Raw genomic sequence first — 21,992 nt, 5'->3', positions numbered from 1 at the left:
TGGTGTAATGGTGTGGGGGATATTGAATTGGCACACTTTGGGCTCCCTAATATTAACTGAGCATCATTTAGATGCCACAGCCTACCTGAGTATTGTTGCTGACCATGTCAATCCTTTTACGACCACAGACATCAGTGTACCACAAAGCTCCAGTGATCTTAAACTGGTTTATTGAGCGTGACACTGAGTTCACTGTGCTCAAATGGTTTCCAGTCACCAGACCTCAATCCAGTAGAGCATCTTTGGGATGTGGTGGAACCAGATAGTCACATCATGTATATGAACCAAAATCTCTGAGGAATGTTTCCAGTATCGTGCTGAATCTGTGCCATGAAGAATTATGCAGTTCTGAAGGCAAAACGAGGGTCAGGTTACTAGTGCACTAGAAACATGTTCATGCAGTAAAGTGTCTGTTTAGTGTATGATATCAGCTGAAGTTAAATGTGAAGAAGAAACTTTCATAAAACCGACGACATATTTTAGTACCAGCTTTTATTACCCCATACTTTGCACAATACAAACAAACACACATCTAGTGTAATATAGGGTAGATGTGTCATACTCTACAAGAGCATTACTTCATGAACATCATGTAAATATATATTTTTTTCCTCTTACACTCCATCGCCCACAGCAATACGAAAAGTACATGGATAGAGATTCCACACAAAAATATTCTATGCGATTTTGAAGGGGAAGTAGGGAAATCACTGTAAATCATTATTCATGTCATTTAATAGGCAAGAGCAGAAAAGTAAAAGCTCCGGGTTTTCACGCATTGGGAAAAAAAAACAAAAAAAAGAAATACTGTAGGTATTTGGTGTGAAATACTATTAAATGCTTAGGTAACAAATCAGATGAACCGCAACAGATCAATAAACTTTTTTCTGTGGCTTGGATTTGCTTGAAACTGCATGTAACTCAAAAGCGATGCCAAGTTCACTAGAAAACGGGGCTGCTGAGATTAAGACTAATCAGCAGGATATCAGTAATCACCTGATGCATGAATGCCAAATATTTTAACCTATGATCACACAATAATAAGACTGCAAAGCTTCCGGCAGACAAAAACGTATCTGTCAAATTCAGCAAACAGACAAGGCCTCTTCAAACTGGGACGTGTTGGTAATTGCATAGAGCACAGAGGGAAGTCTGCTAGCTACTGTAAGTGAGCTCTGAATTGAGACACGGAAAAAGAAAGCTCGGCCATCACTACTACATTTGTGTGTGTGTGTGTGTGTGCTTCCAGCTCCTACTCTTTACTAAAGCCGATTACTAGTGAAAATGCCAGACAAAGCGTGAATAACAGTTTCCTTGTGGAAGAGCTTTTTTTCTGTCTCTCTTGTCTTACAGCAAAAGATCAGATGGTTTCGTATCCAAACCACAGTCGTAAATCTTGGTCCCACTTTATACCCGCAAACATCTGTTAAACCAGCTGTCCGGGGTGGAGCTCACTCATTAGGCTCATATCTGAAACAGAGAGCAAAATCTGAAATTAGTCAAACATGAACAAGAGAAGGAAAATCTCACAATTAGCTTATTAGTATTATATATTATGACTACACTGGGATGCCGTATGATTTTATTTTCAAGGGTGCTGATTCATTTTTACCTACTAGATTTGGATAATCTCACAATCATAGACTCACCTCTGCAATCGTTTCCTAATCTCTTTGATCTGCTCGTTCTTCTTGGTTAGAATCTCCTTCATGTTGCGGTAGGCCGCAGTTTGCTGGAACTTCTTCTCCAGCTCCTGCACGCAACACACACACACAAACGCACACACACACACATTCAAACGTGAGAAAAACAGCACAGATTGCTCAGTGCACCTGACCAACTGACCCAATGGCATCAGGCGGCGAGTACAACATTCAATTGCATGACCTTTTGCTTAGAAACTCATGACAGGAAAGTGAACATGAAAAAACGTTTGCTTCCGCAGTGCCACTTGCAAAATAGGAACTGGCTGATGAAGAGCAAGGAGAGATTCGTAAACAGCAAGAAAGGCCTTTTGCGTGTCATGTTCGCAGACTTCATGACACCCTCATTGTCTCACAACTTCAATAATAACTGGGTAGAACAGCAACAACAACACTTGACATTTTGTGGGTGTTAACTATATGTTTGCTCGTTACTTTCAATTCCTGGAAGAGACCAAAGTTACTCACTTTCTCTGCCAAGGCCAGCTGCTCTTGCACTCGCAGAAGCTCATGTTTGGAAGAGATCAGGTTGTCCTGCAAATCTTTCTGGGTTGCCACGTTGGCGCTGAGAGACCTTTCGTAGTCCTCTTTCAGAGCTGCCACTGTGTCCTCTAGACTGTTGATTTCCTTGGATTGAGCAGCCACCTTAAAGGGAATGGCAACACCGTTACCTCACCTTTTTTTAAATGAGTTGTGACATCAAGACTAAAAAAATCTATTTCTAACGACGACAAAATACACACTTTGACCATGTGGATACATACCATTTAGGTCCAAGTTGGCAGATAAAAGCAAATGGCAGAAAACATTTATATGAAAACGAAAAACTGTAAAGTTAAACAAACGAAAGTAGCGAAATGGAACGCAAACCGAGACCCAAAAAAAAGAAAAAGTGAGAAGATGACACTTGCTGACTGAAAGCCACTTTTGGAAACGTACCTGCTGTTCCCCTTGCACTCTCTGAAGGTCTTTCAGAGCTCTCTCTGCCCTGGATTTCTCATCTAGTGCACTCATGGCCTAAACAATCAAGCAGGAAGAGAATTAACAACACAACTATCGCTATCAAGCAGGAGTAAGATAGCACGTGGTTTAAATTGTTATTTGTGTACCTGGGATTCTAAAGTCCGGAGCCTCGCTCTCAGTTTGTCATTTTCCTGTTGTAGTCTCACTATCTCCTGAAGAAGTATTAAAGATACAGTAGCTGTGGTTTACTATGTAAACATGCGGACAATCCAACATCCCAGTGAATCTATGGAAGCAATCCATATAATGTACCACATTTCTTTACCTTGTTGAGAAGTTCAGACACTCCACTTTCATTCAGAGGGGCCAACTTGGGTTTGCTTGTTTCTTTGTTTATCTGGGGGATATTTTTAAATAACAAAGATTAGATGGTCAATTGTTCTTTATCTAACTGGTATGTAACTGTAAAACAAAACAAAACAAAAAAAAATCAACACCATTTAGGCAAGTCATTCACTTTCCCATAAATGTGATCATTTCGTCAGAGTCATGAAAGAGCAGTTCATTTTGTTTGTCATAAAACGGTATGTGATAAAACCACTTGTCAACCTCAGTGATGTGTGAGTAAGTAACCACCAGGCTACTATAGACAGGTACAGAAAACTATTTAAAATGCACAGAAGCAGCTGCACGCCTCTCTAGTTACTAACTGTGGGTACAAATACGCTAGGGACACATGATCAATGACGAATATCTCAGCGGTAATGTTTGAAGCTCTCACACGTGCCAAAACTGCACCTTATGCTCACCTTATCGGTGGTTTTAAAGTCAGTCTTCTCAAATTCAGCCACTTGCTCCAACAGCTCCCTGTACGGGTCAGACGATAACAAAGCATTAGACGATAGAAGTAACATTTATTTATATAGTGCTTTTCACAGACCTAACAGTCACAAAGTGCTGAACAACAGTGAAGACATGATATTGCATAATAAGACCGAAAATGAAAAATATTACATGCAGAGAAAAATTATGACAGTTTATTTATTATGACAAATGTAGGGTTACTGTAAACAGCACTTAGATGCTACACTGGGTGCACTGATATGACAATCTGTGTGATCTCCTCACATCAGCTAACTTGTCACCACAATGTCGATGTTTATGTTTTTGAACATTACAGCAATCTACCATCTAAATGTTTGGCAGGGAAACTTAACACCCTATCTCTTGGTGGCAGTTTAGCACTCATGTTTTAAGATGCACGCTTGTGGTGAGCAGATCAGGCTTCTGAAAAGCTGTAATGTGGTTTTAAATAGCAGATGAAGACACGTAGCCTGTGATATGGGGCGTATTCCTAGCTTTAGACACCGTATAAGTCACGTACAGCTAAGCCCTGTGAAAAAAAGGCTTTGGAGGTTATTCATCCACCCACTGTTCGCATATTACAAAACTACTTTTCCAAAGAACACACACAGTGTGTTAACAAGGTGAAAGGTGAGAAGAGGTCACATTCATTTATGAAGTTCATCAGAGTGTCACAGAAAACAGGCGGTGCGTTTATACTTGTGTATGAGCCATGGGGCGCTGCACTGAGCAACCTGGACCCCGGGTCTGGGTCATTAGGTCATCGTAAGTAGGACATTTGGACAGCAAGCTGATGTTATCTGACTGAGATAAAGAAAAAAAGTTGCCTTCATATCCTCACTCGTGAAAAAAAGGACCGGTTGACGTGCGGTTTGGGCTTAAGCGTGACCATGAAATTTGAATTTTAAATCAAAAGCTTGCTCATTTCAGAAGTGAAGCCTACAACCTGTGGCACTGTCAGTTTTTGCTATCTGAACTTTTTGTTTGTTTGTTTTTTATTTTTTGGAGAGGGATGGAGTGAGGGATGATGGGTGAGGGTTGGGGCCTCTACGGAGGCTCGCAAGGGACATTGGACAAAAAAAAATGAAAATGAACTTTTGCAAGATTCGCAAAAGGCTTTGCGAGATCCCGAGTTACATTTGTGGTATCTCACAAAAGTAACTCGGGATCTCCCTCGAGAGTAGACATGGAGGAGGATTTAGAGCGTTTCCTGCGGTCAAGAGAGGTCCCACAAGAGGACATCATGCACATGCAACAAGACAAAAGTTACGGAGCCCCGCGGCTCCATACCATTGTGCACCCTTCATATACCCAATTCTGTTGCTCTGAGATATAGGCATACTTGAGCCAGAAAGCCCTGATACCTTTGTGCCAAAGAGTGCAATATTCTGACAACGGTTCACATGTGATGTAGCTTTGTTTCTGGTATCACATGTGCACGCCCTCATTTCTCCATGTTTGGGCTTGTAATATGAAAAAAAACATTCTCTGAAGAACATCTGGCACACTTGTTAAAGAAGAACACAAGAATTATCTTTCAGGTTTAATTAATACATATGTTATTGTAAGCAAATGGCTTTGTGCCACTTGCTAATGATTATTACTGTCAATAAATATTAGCGTTGTAATTTTTGTGAAATTAAAGTAGCAGACTTAAGTAATTCAAATCTTTTGCAAATAGTTTCACAGTTTAAAAAAAAAAAACACTACAAATATATCTGTATTTGTTTCTGATACTAAACATATCCAGAAATAGCCTTGAAAAAATGTTCAAATGTTAAAAGGCCTAACGGTCTCCTCTGCAAATTATAAAAAAAAGGTCATGCACTTTTCTGAGGTTGCACGTTTCCATTATGCTTTTTAATATTACTTTTAATGCTAAGGCTTATCTAAATTCACAGCTCAGTTTACCCACACTGCATAGTGCGTGTGCATGTTGTGGTTTTCAGGCTAACTGAACATCCCTGCAAAAAAAAAAAAAAAAGTGAGAAACAAGCGTAATGGAAAAAAAGGGTTAAACTGACAGCGAGGGCTGGCAGTGACCTTTTTACCTGGCATGTAACATGTACACGATCTAAATCTGAGCAGCACTGCAGAGGAAGTGGTCTATGATACAGTGTGGTGGAACCTTTCTCTTTAACATGAAGCTTACTTTTTACATTGCTGTGACATGACCCCTATCACATCATTTTAACTACCTCCTGTCTATGTAAAAAGGCCTAACTGCTGAGAGGCTTGTTCAGATAAGCCAACCATTCAGCACGCAATGATAAATAATCCCACAATAAACATAATAAAAATGTAGACATTAAAAATGTCACAAAGACTATTCTTCCTTTTTTTTAAAGGCATCTTTTTTAGGCATCTTTCCATTGATGCCTAAAAAAAATGCCATGATCAGGAAGGTTGGCACTGTGAACTACTCTGCTGCCCCCACAGTTAGTGTATGAGAGGAGGGTGTTGAACAAAGACCTCAGAATAATGAATAACATTTCACATCCCCTGCACAACCTAGTGGTCAGACAGAAGAGTGCTTTCAAGTAGGTTTATATCTGGGACTCTCCACCATTTGACCGTAGAACTGAAGCAGCTTCTCGGATGAGAGGTGAAACGTCTTCAAGTAACTTAAAGAAGTCCAGACACTTTTCTTTGCAAGCTCCTTTGACTTCAAGTAGGAGGCTCTTTCAGCTTCAGTGTAACAAATTTTGGCCCACTGTTCTTTGCAGAATTACTTTAGTTCATCCAAACTGGAGAGTTTACCAGCATGGATGACGTGTTTAAAGTCATGCAAAAGCATTTCAGTTTGATTTAAGTCCAAACGCTGACTTGGCCAATCCAAGTCATGGTGTTTGGGATCACTGTCCTGTCGCATAACTTAAATGTGCTTAAGATTCAGGGCATGAACTGACGGCCAGATATTCTTCTTGAGGATTTTCTGGTAGACGACAGAATTCCATCAATTACAGCAAGTCATGCAGGTCCTGAAGCAGCAAAGCAGCTCCAGACCACCACCACTAACATTTTTGACTGTTTGCACAGGTATGATGCTCTTTTTATGAAATACTGTGTTACTTTTATGCCACACATAACGGCACTCAAACCTGCCAAAAAGTTCAGTTTTTGTCTAATCAGTCCACAGAATGTTGTCATAAATCATCAAGATGATTTTGGTAAATGTAGGACAAAGCCTTTGTGGGGTTTTTTTTGTTTTGGGGTTTTTTTTTGGGGGGGGGGGGGGGGGGGGGGGGGCAGCAGTGGTTTTCACCTCGGAACTCTCCCATGGATGCCATTTTTGCCCAGCATCTTTCTTATTGTTTAGTAATGAACACTGACCCTAACTGAGGCAAGTAAGACCTGCAGTACATTTTGTAATTATCCAGGTTATCTTTGTCTAGTATTACAATTTGTTTGATGATCTGAAACATATAAAAAAAATCAGGAAGGGGGGCAAATATTTTCTCACAGCACTGTATGTCCGTTTGTCTATATATATCTGATAAGCAATTTCTAGATAGACCACCTGTTTTCCAGCTCCGAGATATCACTCTGTAGTCGTAGGTAAAACTTTTCCGCCTGGGAGAAAAGCTGCCTAAGCAGCAGCACATTGGTGTGGGCTGTGTTGATGAGCTCCATCTCCACCTCCCCACGCACCACCGCCTGCAGCTCGTCCAGCATCTCCTTCACCTCGTCCACTGTGAAGGTTTCCTCCACAAGCCTTCACAAAAATGCACGTAAATTGGAAATGTTTCAGGTACATCTGAACCGAAAAGCACTTCTAATTTCATTTTCCCTGCATATCTACTTTATATAGACAACTGAACGGAAGTAACGTGAGAAAAGAGAAGAAATGACCAGTCACCTGCTATCTTTGAGCTCCTCGAAGCATGAGTCGATAGTTTTGAGCCTTAGAACTCTCTTTGAACGTGCAAATCGCATATAATTGATGATTTCATTCTGATGGTGTTCATTAAATCCAAATTCAGCCTACACGAAGATAAGAGAATTTTGATTTTAAGCAAAGATCGGCACACAGAATAAAAAATGAACACAAATAAGGTGTACATAAACAAGCAGATAATTAGCTAACTTGAAGAGGATTTTCTCTTGCTAATATGCAGCAGGGCCTTTTCACATGGGCTTGCACATCCAGCGTACTATTTATGTATATAAAGGGTTGCTCGCTAACATTAGCGGTTCACTCGTCTTTTGATTCAGCTTTAGAGTACAGGGCTAGGCGTCTAGCATGCTAAACTCCTAAAAGCGAACAGGTGGCCTGTACAGCAAATCATTTCAGCTACTTACCATGATGGCTGTGCAGCTAACGTTAACGTAACTAAGTTAGCTAGCTTGAAGACTGAGCTGCTCCAAAAGAGGGAAAAAATGGGTTTTTCTGGCTATAATTTAGATCATTCAGTGAGCAGACTGAAAACCAGCGGTGAAATGCTGGAATCGAGTGTTGTTGAAAATCTCTTATAATTACATTCGACGAGGCTAAACAAAGGTTATATGACAGCTATAAGACTATCAAGCAGATTTGCTAGCCTCCTAGCAGCTAGTGTTTGCATTGAGAATGCCTTGGTAACGGAAAAGAGCGTCATCACCTTGGTTACCAGAGGTGCATTCAATGGCGCTACGTAAAGATTTGAAACAAAAAGTGAATCCCAAAACAACATTAACTGCCTCATCTTAACAACATTTCATATACACACGTGTGTGATATTCACTATAAGATTTTTTTTAAACTGGTTTTAATTTAAGGGTAGTTGTTTAGTCTTGTTGTTGTTCTACGTTAATTCGATCTCAACATAGAACACGCTATCTGCCTTTAACTGCCTCAAAAGTAGTCGGTAATCAAGTCATTCAGTTGTCTGCTTCGCAGTTCAGTGTTTTGACAAGATTCATCCCAGTCAAAATTTCAGCCCCACTAAAGAACTAGCCCATTTGTGAAAGCCTATAAACACATGAGAAGCAGAGTTTTGGTGTGTGTTCCATATACATATATACCCAGTCTACATTCAATTAATGCATGTATACTGTGTCTTAATGTCTGTCTTGGACACACATACACATAATGCAGCTCTTATTTTTGGTGCTACTGAATCTAGAGCAGTATTTAGATATCGAACATCTCCCGATCAGGATGATTTTCTAAATGGATGACTATTGGCGATCATATGACTATTCAGTTTCACCATTTTTTTGGTATCCACATTTCTACCCTTTCTAGTTGCAGATGGGTTTGCACTGAATGTGACTGATGGTCAGTCATAAACTCATTATAAGACTGAATTGACAGCGCTACTGTAGCACACCTGATTGAGCACCGGTGTGCTTAGAGTCCTCATTGCAGGGGTCTGAATCTGATCCAGGCCATTCCCTGTGTCATTCCCCTTCACTCTCTCCCTGCCTTGCTGTCTATTGGCTGCACTGTGCTATAAAGGGGAGAGAATGGATTTATGTTCTGACAACTCTTCCCCTTCATCTTTCAAATCTTCTCTCTCATTGAGATTCTCTGAGTAGAGATTCTCACCATCTTGCTACTTGTTGTGTCTCATCACTGATTTGCAGCTGTGAGAAAATATAGGGTGATTCCCAGAAAACAGAGGATAAAATGTGTGGGACTGTGGGAACAGACAGCTGTATGTCATAGAAATGTTGCAATAGTGAAGCCTTATGCGGGAAAAATAGGAACAGAATCACATTACTCCTGAAAATGTTTTACTAATAGAAAATTAGCCAGGAAAGCAAGTAAGAGTTTGAAATACTAATTAATCATTTCGATCATTACATGCAATTTGTTTTTTCCTCTCATTTCGTCTCAACTTTATTTTTCCGTCTCTTGTCTTGTGATTGCAAAAAGCCTAAATTGTCTTCTTCTGGTTTTTTTTTCCTTTAGGGATCACCACACCACATTACCTGCCTCCATCTCCACTTATTCCTAGCACACATCCATTAATCCTCTATGTGGACTTCCCGGCAGCTCCATCTTCAACACCCTTTCCCTAGTATATCCACAACCCCTCCTCTGCACATGCCCTAACCATCTGAGCCTTTCTTCTCTAACTTTGTCTCCAAAGCACTCAGCCTGAGCTGTCCCTGTGATGTACTCATTTTGCCCAGTGAAAATCTTAACATCTTCAATTCTATCACCTCCAGTTTGGCCTCCTGCCTTTATATCCAAATCACACATAATATCAAGTCTCACTACCAAAGTATTTATTATGCAGCAAGTACCTGCCTGAGCTCATTCATTGCACAGTATACAGCAGTAGGTGGCACCATCTGGCTAGAAAAAAAAAGTATGACAGGAGCACAAACCACAAACACAGGAACCCTGTCCAGTCTAACCCAGAGGGTTGTAACAACAAAGCCAAACTCTCAGCTATACATTTTGTAAAGACCATAAAGTTCTAAATATCAAATTTTAATATTTTCAGCAACAGATTGCAATGCTTTTAATTTCTCATTTACTAGACAGTTAGTCTTTTTGTAGTCTTTCAGATTCTGTTGATCGTCTGGTCTGTTTCTCCATCAGTCAAATGCAGTGGACATCATCTGAGCCAAATAAAAGCTTCACTGATTGGCACTGTCTTCTCATCCTCAAGAACTTCACCCTCCATTTGACTCCATGGAAAAAGACGGAAATGTTTTTTTTCTCCCCCTCATGTCTCTCTAGCTCTAATTAAATTAGACTAACGGGCAGCGCATGGTTAGTCACCTAATCAGATGGCTTATAACGTGACTGCTGCTCTGCTCAAGTTTAGTTTGCAACATCTGTCAGTAACAGTCAGTAACAAGGCAAAGATGTTTCCTCTTTACCTGCAGTCACGGTGAGTTACTTAAAAATTCAGACAGGGGTTGAAAAACAGTAAAGTTACACGCGAGAGTAACTTTTTAAAGAGTAACAAATTGTTACTTTTTCTTAGAGGCCTTTATGATGGTCCTGTTATACATCTCAGTTGTTTCTTTGTAGGCTGTTCACAGTTTAACATTGTATTCAGGTAGTTTACTTTGATGAGCAGCTGAAATATGAACAATGTGTCAAAAAGAAATGTAATATTATACGAATGTGAGTCATTTCAAGACCAAATGCATGGAAAGTGAATGGAAAGAGAAAAAAATGAATATGAATGCAAAAAAAGTAATGAAATATAATGAGCAATAAAATACATAAAATGATGTAAAAATAACACAGTGCAGTAAGCAGTGTGTAGATTCATGTTAGGATTACTGGGGAAGGATGAAAAATACTGTTTTCTACGTGTTTATTTAAAGTTGTTTGAGTGTGCCTGACATATCTGTGTCCTTTATTATGCTCTGGAACTTCTCTGTCAGACACCGATTCGGTCTAGTGTTTTTAAGTGGAGATCCTCATTTAATGTTTCTTCTACTTTAGGAACAGGCTTAACCCATGTGCGGGAAACTGGCTGTATGAATACTATGCCTGAGCAAAAGGAATTGCTGCATTGATGGGAAAGTGTCCCTAGGGGGCAGAATAGTTGTATTTATCCCAGGAGTTGCGTTTTATTGAACAGGCTACTGTTCAGAAATATGTTCTTTCCAGCTATTTCCCCTCTCTTTCTGCAAATTTTTTTTTGTAAGATTAAGAGGTAAATAGTAAAATATAAAGGAATCAGCGAGGTTTAATCTGCTGTCCAGTTTACCAAGCATCCCTTCGACTATCCCTATATTTTCGTCATACATAACTTTGATGAAAAATAAGCAGACACTTTTAGTCATGAAGGTTATTTGGAGTAATAATTATACAACAGGCTACTTGCAAGTAGAGGAGCTGTACTCCGCTTTCATTCCCTGATCGTGCATAATTTTGCAAACTACTTATTCTTATTTATACCTCTTTACTTGAATTTTTTAATAGTACCTTCACTTCTTTACGTGTGTAATCTGTATGTGCTCGACTATTTGGTGAAAAGGGAAATGTAAGTATTATGTCTGTGGTCGCATATTCGGTCATTTCTTCTCTAAAAGAAACTAGAGATTTCCAGTAATAAACCCCTTCCGCAGTATATGGCATCGCTGAACTGTTCCGAGGTCAGTTTCGAAGGTATGTACCAATTGAAAAATAGAATGATTCGACGTAATAACCGATCTGGTATCAGGTATCTTCACAATGTTGGTTCCTGACAAACCAATCAGCTGACAGCCGCATGACAGGCAGGCCTCACGCTTGCGCAGTAGCACACTTTTGGTATGAGGAATATGGCAGCGTCCTGAGTCCAGTTGGGGGGAATACGGCGTAACTGAGCACCTTCAGCATCACACTGGGAAAACTGAGACGCACCGGGCACAGTCAGAGGAGGGTGGGGGGCTGAGGGACGGCTACGAATAACACCCGTTAGCGATTTTACAGGTAAACGCGGCCGTTAGCGCCTGCCACTGTCTGCTTCTCCAATGTTTGCTTGATTGAACCCTGTCGCTAATGCGACTAGCTAGTTCGTCCGTAAAACCTGAGTGATGTGCTAGTTAGCCGTTAGCTGGTGGCTAACCCAAGCACTGGCCTGCCACAGCCCCTTTTTCTGCATTTGTCAAACAGACGCTGATAACAAAGTATATCGGCTGGTCACTGTAGTTGAGCGGAACAGCAAGTGTCGACGTCGCAAAACTATGCCGCCGTGCTTAGCCTGACAGTGAACCGCGTAGGCCTGCTGAAATGAACCAGTCTGGCTAACTGCTTGGTAACGTTAATGCTGTTTGTCATGGATTTACTTGACAGATCAGCAGCCAGCGCACAACCTGCACACAATTTAAGAATTGCTGTTTGCCATTTCAGCCTATTTCGTGTAACTGTTAGTTTTATATTTCTAGTTAGCTGTTTTTTTAAAAAGAGAGAAGAAATGATAGTTTTCGAGAAGATATTTGCATAAAATCCTTGCAGATCCACAGAAGATAATGCAAACTAAGTTCCCGTCTCGGTTTAGAGATTGTTTCATATAGTTGGCTAATGTCGGTGTGTGTTGCAATATATCTGCAGGGCACAAAAAACCCAAAACAGGTGAAAATAAGATTATCAAGCTCATATTATGTGTTTGGCCTGGCCTGGCCTAGATATAAGATTTTATATGGTTCTGAAGGTCTGCATCCTTCATGTGTTTCCCTACTCGAGCATTGCGCCTTTTAATTTACATGAGCTTCACTAATATCATTGCAGAGAAGAGAATTTAAACTAAAGGTATTTAAAAAACCTGTTAGAGCCATATAGTGATGTCATAGCACATGATATTTTGACCCTTGCACCCACTCTGATGCTAAAGTTTGTCAGCCATCTGCTTTCCAAAGGAAACAGGTGACCTAGCCTTGTAAACTAAATAGTATTTTTATAGTATGTAGAGTACTGAGAGTTACCTGATCAAATTGTTGTGATGGATACAACCTGTGGCTGCAGTCTAGTTGGGTAGTTCCTTGTGAGTAACATGGTATTAGATAAAGATATTTGGTAAAAAGGACACCCCAGTATCCTCTGTGGGATTGCGGAAATTGTCACAGACATCCACATAACAAGACCTTTGATTATTAAAAACTGTATTTGTTAAAGGAAAAGTTGTGAAAATCTGTTTGGATCAAGTTGTCATGTTGATTATGTGCTTTGCTTGCAGTGTGCTGGGTTCGCCTATCTCATATTTCTTTTTTCTGTTTTGTTAAAATGTGTTTGAGGATAGACCAGGAATAATTTGCTGTTGATAAGGGCAAAAAGGGACAGATGGGTACAGGGAGGGGTAAATCACATGACCCAGCACTGGAATCTACCTTGTTTTTTTCTTTTCCACAGTCGTAGCAGCACACTCATCCCAGTAATGTAATAAAACTGCTCTGCTCTGTGCTGCAGCAAAGCACAGTCTATGCAGTCCCTCATGCTAACATCTGCCTGTATGAGATTATACAGTTACATGACGGTATATTCGGAGGGAAATAAATTATTTCTTTATTCTTCCTGAAACAGCGATGTCAAACCTTTAAAACTTTGGAAGATCCTCATCCTGTGTTGCCATACTTAAAATTTGCCTAATATTGTGTCTGGTCCTCGGTAAAAAACAAGAAACTGTGATAAATGCATAGATGAATAATTTTGCTGCTCCCTGCTTTATTTGCACTCCGATCTGGAGAGGAAGGAAAACTGGAGTCAGATTTTTTTTTCCAGGATCCTGGCAGAATGCTGACACAGGTTCCCCTTGTCACATTGCAGTCGCTTACAATTTACTGCACTAAGGATAGCAGAGGCAGTTTTTCCCACCTTTTCTCTACTGTGTTCTGGTGACTGGTTTATCGTTAACTGTCCGCTACTTAAAGTAATGTTCTGTTTTGTTTTTATTGTCAGCTGGAAAAGCAAACCTGTTAATCCTTGTGCACCTGTCCTAGTCTGGAAGTAAAATTACAGTGATTTATTTTTCCTTCCCATTGTAAATTCAAATTGGGAGCCTGGCCAAACCCTAAGACACCATCTAACTTCTGTATATTTACGTAGCCTCAATTATCCATGCTGGCTTCATGCCAGACTTTATTGACACATTCTCAGTTCGTGAACTGCTGTATTGTTTTTGCACCTATGGTTATCAGCATGGAATGGAGACATTTGCTTCCCCTTTGTTTATGCTGAGCAAGCTGTAATATCCCAGTTGGTTCCTTGGGGGTGTCACTTTTCAAAGCGAGTCTGCAAGAATGCAACTATAAAGGATAGAGGTAGAGCATGAAGAGACAGGGTTGTCCCTGCTGTAGCTTATAACAGTGAAGAATGACTCAGTCATGGACTCCCAGCTGCAGAAGACTCTTCCCTGTTAATGGATAATCACTGTTTGCACTGTATTAGTTCGGTATCTGGTGGAAATCTCAGTCAAAATATGTTCAGAGACTGTGTGACATGTGTGTCACGGTATACTGGAATGTGTGTTATGTAAACATGGTATGGTTGTGAATTACAAAAGTCTGGGTTAAGGATTTTGGTAACAGCTGATATGACAACTGGAAATATAATACTTACCCTAAAGAAATGCCTAAACGAACATCTTTAAAACATGTTTTTCCTTGACCTTTGTATTTGTTGAAGGTGAAAAACTTGCTTTTTAAAAAATTCCTGTCATGGTAACTTTCCTTCTGTGTTTTAGGTCCTGTGAAAAGATGAATGTCGTCAAAGAAAACAGAGACCTGGCCTGTTTCTATACTACCAAACACTCCTGGAGGGGAAAGTAAGAATGCAACTTTTGTTTTGTTTTTCTTTTTTTAGACTCACAAATAGTATTTCAGTGTCTTCGGTATATTTTGTTTCAGATGTTATGCGTATAATTTCACAAAACAGTGGATCTAAAGCGGAAATGTCCCCAAATTATCACTTAGATCTTTCTTTATTTTTGGCTTCTTTATCTTGGGAAAATATAGGGGGTCATGCATGAAAAGCTGCTTTACTAAATGATAGAGCTAGTGTTCTTTTTCTGTCAAACATTGTAGGTGGTAATGAGTGCCTATCAGGAGATTAAACAACAGTAAACACTGTATTATATCTTGGCTGGGACAAGACATCAAACATTTTTGTTATGTCAAGAGCCTATTGGACTGGGGAAACATGCCTTCTTTCATGTTTACTGCCTACCTTATAAAAATTATAAGCTAATGTGTTTTATGTGTGTAGAAAAGTTAAGATACCCAACTGATTTTTATCCTAACTATGCCTTTAGGAAGTAACTGAGCCACTGTATGTTAATGCATTTTTAAAAGGAGATTAAAAACGGTTATGATGTAATACAATACAATGAAGCCAACGTACTTATCTGTGAACATGTATCTGATTAGCCCCCAAAGTCCATCATACACCGATTTATGGGACATTATACAGCATTTAAGTTGTGTCAGTGTGCAAATTGAACCCTTAAACCGGCAAATGTGTAAAACTAGTCGCTGCCCTGTACTTGGAAGCCCTCAAAGCTAATAGAAAGGACAAGTCCTAGTTTGAGCAGTCAGGAGGTGGGATCACATTACCAATACTTGCTTTCTAAATGCCTTTGTCCCATTAAGGCCTGCTATTGACCTGGGAAACTTAAGCAGGGCTGCAAAGCATTAGCCATCGTCAGAGGTTCATCCACTAATGCTTCTTGAAGTGTCCGGCAGAAACGCGCGTTGATGTACGATGACCCCTACAGTGAACACATCCAGTGGCTCTTTTATGCTCTGAGGAATCTTGTTGGTGTGGGAAGCATAAGTGAATATCCTATGATTGAGCATTTCTATCCTCATAGTCTCTTCACATCCTTTTGGAAATGGTTTTCTGAGCAGGGAAAATTTGAATCGTATGTAATGGCCTTTTCATTCATCCCATGTTAGCTGAACATCTATGGGAGACTTGGGACGAATATGTTTGCTAGTGCTCTACACTGCCATCACAAGAAAGCCAGAGCTCATTTTCCCAGATATGATTTAAACTCAATCCTAGACCAGAGGTCAGCAGCTCTTCTTCTAATAGAAGAATCTGTTAGAAGAGGCTTTTTAAAAAAAAAAAAAGAAAACATTGACCAGAAAATTATTTGTGACTGGCCTGTTATGATTATTTGGTACTTTTCATCGCAGCTATGAAATCATAGAAATTTAATAAAATAAGATGTTTACTTTTCTTATGAAACAATTTTGAAGTTGTGGTAAAAAATAAATATGATCATGTTTGGGATTATTTTGAAATGGAGTAACTGTGAAGTTAGGCAGGGCATTTCATGCAACATGAATGAAATGTATTTGTACTACTGCAATTTGACAGTAAATGCAACATATAGTAGCCAAATGGCTTTAAAACAAAAAATAAAAATAAAAGATGTTTTAGATTTCATATAATTTTGTCAAGCTGCAACTAAAGCATACCAGTGAGCCATAAGCATTGTTGGTTTAAAAAATCTGTTTACATGTTCTTAAGTATTTTTTTTCCTGATTTCACCCTTCTTATGCCTGAGCAACACGAGGATCCAATTTAAGGTCCTTTTAGTGGTTTATCGGACTTGCAAGGCTCACGTCATGACCCTCCTGACCCAAGTTAAATGCAGGTCATTAGGTCAATGCTTTAGTGAACAGGAATTTCTATCCTTATAGTCTCTTCCCATCCATACGGGAATGGTTTTCTGAGCAGGAAAAGTATGTGAATCACATGTAATGGCCTTTGTAAACATAAATTGTTGCCATCAACATTTGAAGGTCACTTTACTGACTCACTGAGGAGAGTGAGAGAAAGTGACAGAAAGTTAAGAGTAGGGCGGCAGAGAATTATGCGAGTGGGTGATCACAGAGAAATGAAAATGAAACTTGAGCTGGTGCTTGTGTAACCCATTTCTGTGCCTCAGACAGAAAACGTAGACAACCTGAGATTGAGTTGAGCAGTCTCTCTGGTGCAAGTCAAACGCAGTTTAGAGGATCTGCCACACAGGGCTTTGATAGATCAGCAGAGAGAAAGATTCTCATTAGGGTGCAGGTTTTCATCTTGCTTTATACCAGCTTTATTGTGGGTGGCTTTTGTCTTTAGTGGGTAGTGAGAAATATCTTATACCATTTGGTTTTAACCAACCAATTAAGCACTTTTTTGCCACACCACGAAGCATGCCAAGGAATGATGTTCTTGGTTTTATTTAATTATGCAATTGCAATACCCGCAGTAAGAGGAAGCTGTTTCAGGTTGCCACAGGAGTGCCTCAGAGTCACACTCTAATGTGTGATAGAGACAGACTTTGTGACATGTCATGTGACATTGCCAGTTGCCTTACAGAAGGAATAAAAGGACAAATTGTCAGTTAATCAGTTTGTTTTTGCCAAAACATCACAGTTAAGGAAAAAAATAAAATTAAAAAAAGATTTAATAAAGAAGATATGTGAGTTGTTGCATTTATCCATTTTCAAATGAAACCCTTTTCTCAGAACTTTAATTATTTCTTATAACTTTTGGTTGGTTTTCTATTTTTTGTTTAACTTTTTTTTTCTTACACTTTACTAAATCATCTCCATCAACCCCTTTTTTAACAGCACTGTGCTACAAACTGACTTCCTATAGGCAAAGCTTGCAGAAATAGAGACTTAAGGAAAGTATAAATAAATGGCTCAAATTGTCTGTAAGAGAGCCTTCATGCACTTTACCAATTACAGTAGGACAGCCCTTATGTTTTATTTATAGAACTGCAGTAAATCTACAGCGTAGGCTATGGCTTAGCTGTGTACCATATGCTGTACCTGATGTGTACCTTCCCAGAAATGTAACTGTACATCCCAGTGATGCAGACCTCCACTGTGATTGGTCTGTTTGGTAGTAAACACAGTTTATTGATTAGCACAAAGATGATTTCGCAGTGAAACAAAATGTATTAAGCTATTACTGTATCTGTCTTCCTCAACTTCCTCGACTTCCTCAAATGGAATACTTTGTATTCTGCCAGTGTAGACAGATGGAGGTTTTCCTCATAATAGCTCTAACAGTCCATATACGCAGGGCCGGTTGTTCAGAGTCTCTCCTTCCTCCATTTCAGTAAAAGTAACTGTTCAAGAGTTTCTCAAAGTTCAGTGTGAATGGCTCAGTTTCGCTTGTGATGGCAGAGCGATACAAACACACCAGCACACTAGCATAAATGTCGCTCATTACTTAAGGGATTCAACACAGTACTATAAATCAGGCATTCGCTTTCCAGTGTGGACACAGGGATTGGGCCAGAGACAATATTTGTGGTCTTTTCTGCAGGGATGGTGGTGGGAAAAATTAAAAAAAAAAGAAAAGGTTTTGTTTCTGTATTTTTGCCCGCTTCCTTTTTTACACATTTCAGATTCAGTTTCAGATTTACTAACAGTGATGAAAATCTCGTAGACTTGAGTTCACTCACTGTTGCTGTAGAGTTTTCCACTGAAATATGCTTGTGAACATGATTTAGTCAAATCTTGTGACTAGTTTTAGAGAGTATTAGATTAAGATGTTTCCCTGACTTTTTACACAAATTGATTTTCTTTTATAGCTTGCTTTATATTTGCAAGTGTAGCACCTCTATTCAGAAAAACTAGGCTCACCCTTACGGCTTCCACAGGAATTAAAATTTTAAATGTCATCCAGGAGCTGTGTGAGCACCGTTTTGACAGTGTTATCATTTTGGTGTGTGTTAATACAGTGCCACAATCTCTGTTTTTTGTTATTCAGTTTAAAGCAGTCATTTTCTTATTGCTAGTACAGCTATGCATCTTTTTCACCGTTAAAATTCTGTGTTTATACTTGGGGTCTTGTCATTGCCTCCCTAAATAGTATTATAGTTTTGGAGCGCACTCTATTCACTGCTTTCTGCATCTCTGTTATCCAGTGTTTATGTTGAGTCTTGTACGAAAGATTATTTTGTGTTGCCCTACTAACAACTCTTAAGCTCAGATGTCTTCGTGAGAAATGGAGCACGTTTTAAGGAGAGACTGTTGAGAAGTGTTCAGTCACATACGGTACAGGAAGTTGCCTAATGGGAAGATTATGAAACCTTAGTAATGGAGAGAGGAGAATGGTGATTATATCTGTGGTGTAAACTGTACCTGTTTTTGCTTCTATTACCATGATGGATGGCTAAACACATGATTGTTCCAGGTCTTGGCCAGTTGATTTTCATACCTTTGTATGAATGTAAATCTGAAATTCAACAGCATATGTTTAAAATGTTTTTAAAGGATTCTTGCAAAAGTGCTTTAAAGGTTGTTTAATATAATAGGAATAATCATTCTCATAATCTCTGCATAGTACTGCATAATAATCATTCTAATAATCTGCTCTCCTAAATTGATCTGAGTTGTACTTCATCTTACATTGTGTATTCATTTCTTCCTGTTATTGTGTGCTTCATCCTGAAAGTCAGTTCTTGTTAAGTCTTTATTGTTTCATTTAAGATAATGGCATTGACGTTTACTTGGTTTACTATGCCGTTTCTCGTTTTAATGCTGCTGGCCTCTGTGAGCTACCAAACAAATTTCGTTGTATAACTACAATGACAATAAAGTTCTTTAAGTTTAAGTTTATTTATTAGCAGCTACATTGTACTATTCAACACAGGTTCAATTTAAAGACATGAATTAATTGTTAAATCAGAAAATTAGGCATAAATTTGGCTTTTTTTTTTTTTTTCCTCCACGTGTATACCAGATAGAGAAGACTGGATATTGCCTTTGTACCAAGATTGTTTGTTTTTTTTTTGTTGTTTTTTTTTTTAGTCTATCAGCCCACAGAGAATTAATAATTAACGAAGTTTGTGCTGACATCCAATTCAAGCCATTTGGCACCAAGGTCAAGACATGTAGACAGCCAGAACCCTGAGATCAGGGCAGACTCATGGTTTTAGACTTCATTCCTTAAAATAACATAATGATGCAAAAGAGGCAGTGGTGTCAAGAGAGATGAAGCAATTTATATAGTTTTCTAAGGGTGAAGCTTCCCAAGAAGGACATGACATTGGTATATAAAGGAGAAGGGGTGGGACAGCCTGAGGGATGAGCCTGAGCCTAATGGCATTGCCTAAAGCAACTGCCTGTCAACTTGTGTTAGTCATTTCATTCATACAGAATTGCAAATGGATTATGTAAAAGTAACCACTAATATTAACTTCCTCTTACTCGGCTTTCTCATTGGACTAGCTCATGTTAACGGGACCTAATGAGGATGTACAAAAAGGAAAGGAACTAAGTCAGCATGTTCAGTCTGCACACTGTACTGTGTACTGTGCAAATATCTTGAGCTACCACTCTTGTCTTTACATTTTGGTTCAAAGAAACCAGACTTTTTGTAATTTTCCTGTAAAAATTTGATGAAACTGAAAAAAAATGAGCAAAGACCGTTGAGCCATTATATATTTAGTGAAGCCTAATCAAAGATGCAGAAATGCTCTCAGGTACCTGTCAAGAAGCCGTTTGTAAGGTACAAAAATGATGAGTAAAGGCTAATATATTCCAGATTACACAAGAGCTGGACTTAAAATCAGTGACAACAAATCTTGTGAAGTGATGAATACAAATTTGAATTTTTTGACTCAAATCCTTGCATATATGTACATAGGAGGTCAGAGGAGCAGTAAGACAGTGAGTATGTGCAGCCATGGGTAAAACACAGTGTTTGGGAAATTATTAAACGCACAGGTATTCCTACTTTTGGGAAGAATGTCGTGGTTGCCGGACGCTCCAAGAACGTGGGCATGCCCATCGCCATGTTGCTGCACACAGACGGCCGTCACGAGAGGCCCGGAGGTGACGCTACAGTCACAATTTCTCACCGGTAAAACACAGTGATGAAAATGGAACAAGGGCAGCCAACATCCAAAGAAGAACTTTGAATGTCCTTCAAGAAACACAGAGAACTATTAAAAGAAAACTTTTAACGTTCAAGCTGGGTTGAAGAATCAAGGTGCTTGTTCCAAATATGGACTTTAAAGGTCATTAGAATTGTACAAACTCTGTTTTTTTGTTTTTTTTCTTATGTTGTGTATTTCCATGTATGTGTGCAGGTTTAAATTAGTCTCTTCACCCATTTCCTGTGTTAAAAGCAAAATATGCAGGAATAAGGGTAGCTCAAGACTTATGGAAAGCACATCGATACCAGGTACAATTTATATGTAAACACACTGTGTTTGCACTCTTTCTCTTAATAAACACAGCATAAATAACTTAATTTAAAAATGAAAATGTATGAATTGGGCAAAAACAGCTGAAAATGTTGCTGTTGCCAAAAAACTCCAACCAAGCACATATTGATCTGCCACATTTGACATGTGCACACTGTCAGCGTAACATACTAGAATACTGAGAAATCATAATTCAGCACTTCCTTCCTGTTATGTTAGAAAGCACCACTCATAACTCCTCTTGAATTTGTGTTTTCATCACTATTTAACAATGAGTCATCACAGAATTGCTGAGATACAAAAGGTTGTAACCTTTTGTTGTAATATGTCAGATAATATTCTTAGAACAAAAGCGATTTCGGAGGACGTGCGCTTAGACGTGACATGCCCTATATCGAGCCCAATCCCCGCATCACAGATTTAAAGAGATTTATCTGGATTTTCCCTTAAAATTTAAATGCATTCTGTGTATTGCCTATGCGCAAACCTGCCCTAAAATTCAATGAATAACCAAAATTTGCCTCACTGTTTTGTATGGAACCTTGATGACTCACACAGACAAAAATCAAAACCCACTGAAGGCAGTGTGTAAATGTTTGGAAACTACACATTGTTCATGTTCACTGTCGTATAGGGCCAGTGAAGCTTGATACTGTTAGGAGTTAAGGTTTTCCTGTGACTCACAAAACACCTGAAAACAATGTTATGACTATAACTTCCGTTCCCTGAAGGAGTGGAATGAAGTGCAACCCAAATGGTATGGGAAATCATGCTGCTGTATCCTGTATTCCTATTTGGGGAAAAGGGGAACTGACCTAACCAACCTGAATATGGTTGATGCCGTTAGGTAACCCAGTCTTTATAA

At 39.2% G+C, this 21,992-nt stretch overlaps 2 protein-coding genes across 7 annotated transcripts in view; one reads left to right on the top strand and one right to left on the bottom strand.

The window, feature by feature from the left end:
• Nucleotides 1-475: 475 nt before the first annotated feature.
• On the bottom strand, nt 476-8,103 carry lztfl1 (leucine zipper transcription factor-like 1). Of its 3 annotated transcripts, none has more exons than XM_086306595.1 (10): nt 7,833-8,103; nt 7,390-7,514; nt 7,051-7,245; nt 3,476-3,533; nt 2,992-3,063; nt 2,813-2,878; nt 2,643-2,720; nt 2,172-2,348; nt 1,650-1,753; nt 476-1,470 (listed from the first exon to the last, which is right to left on the bottom strand). In XM_086306595.1, exons 1-10 carry the CDS (start codon nt 7,833-7,835, stop codon nt 1,452-1,454), a joined length of 897 nt encoding a protein of 298 aa, XP_086162721.1. In that variant the 5' UTR covers nt 7,836-8,103; the 3' UTR covers nt 476-1,451. The 3 variants fall into 3 exon arrangements, with proteins under 3 accessions (XP_086162721.1, XP_086162722.1, XP_086162723.1); XM_086306596.1 differs by having other exon boundaries at nt 2,172-2,330; XM_086306597.1 differs by lacking the exon at nt 7,833-8,103 and adding an exon at nt 7,618-7,756.
• A 3,624-nt stretch (nt 8,104-11,727) lies between these two features.
• dnajc13 (dnaJ homolog subfamily C member 13) overlaps nt 11,728-21,992 on the top strand; it is a 31,495-nt gene continuing 21,230 nt past the window's right edge. For 3 of the 4 annotated variants that reach the window (XM_086306593.1, XM_086306592.1, XM_086306590.1), the window contains exons 1-2: nt 11,729-11,901; nt 14,648-14,728. In XM_086306593.1, coding sequence (XP_086162719.1) covers nt 14,661-14,728 — 68 coding nt within the window. In that variant the 5' untranslated portion in view covers nt 11,729-11,901; nt 14,648-14,660. Of the gene's footprint in view, nt 11,902-14,647; nt 14,729-21,992 lie in introns of all 4 variants that reach the window. The other variant, XM_086306594.1, reaches the window with a different exon arrangement.

The sequence above is a fragment of the Aulonocara sp. 'chitande type north' Nkhata Bay genome, linkage group LG9, assembly GCF_057382095.1.
Source record: "Aulonocara sp. 'chitande type north' Nkhata Bay isolate Kocher_YH1m ecotype deep benthic linkage group LG9, A_spYH_male_GT1.1, whole genome shotgun sequence".
Classification (NCBI taxonomy): domain Eukaryota; kingdom Metazoa; phylum Chordata; class Actinopteri; order Cichliformes; family Cichlidae; genus Aulonocara; species Aulonocara sp. 'chitande type north' Nkhata Bay.
This window is presented reverse-complemented; position numbering and strand designations above follow the sequence as displayed.

Bases quoted from the DNA above. Each gene is read 5' to 3' on its own strand.
- lztfl1 (XM_086306595.1), bottom strand. The intron at 7,246-7,389 runs GTGACTGGTCAT...ATTTTTGTGAAG, and splicing joins GAGGAGCTCAAAGATAGCAG to GCTTGTGGAGGAAACCTTCA. The intron at 2,879-2,991 runs GTAAAGAAATGT...ATACTTCTTCAG, and splicing joins TGTCTGAACTTCTCAACAAG to GAGATAGTGAGACTACAACA.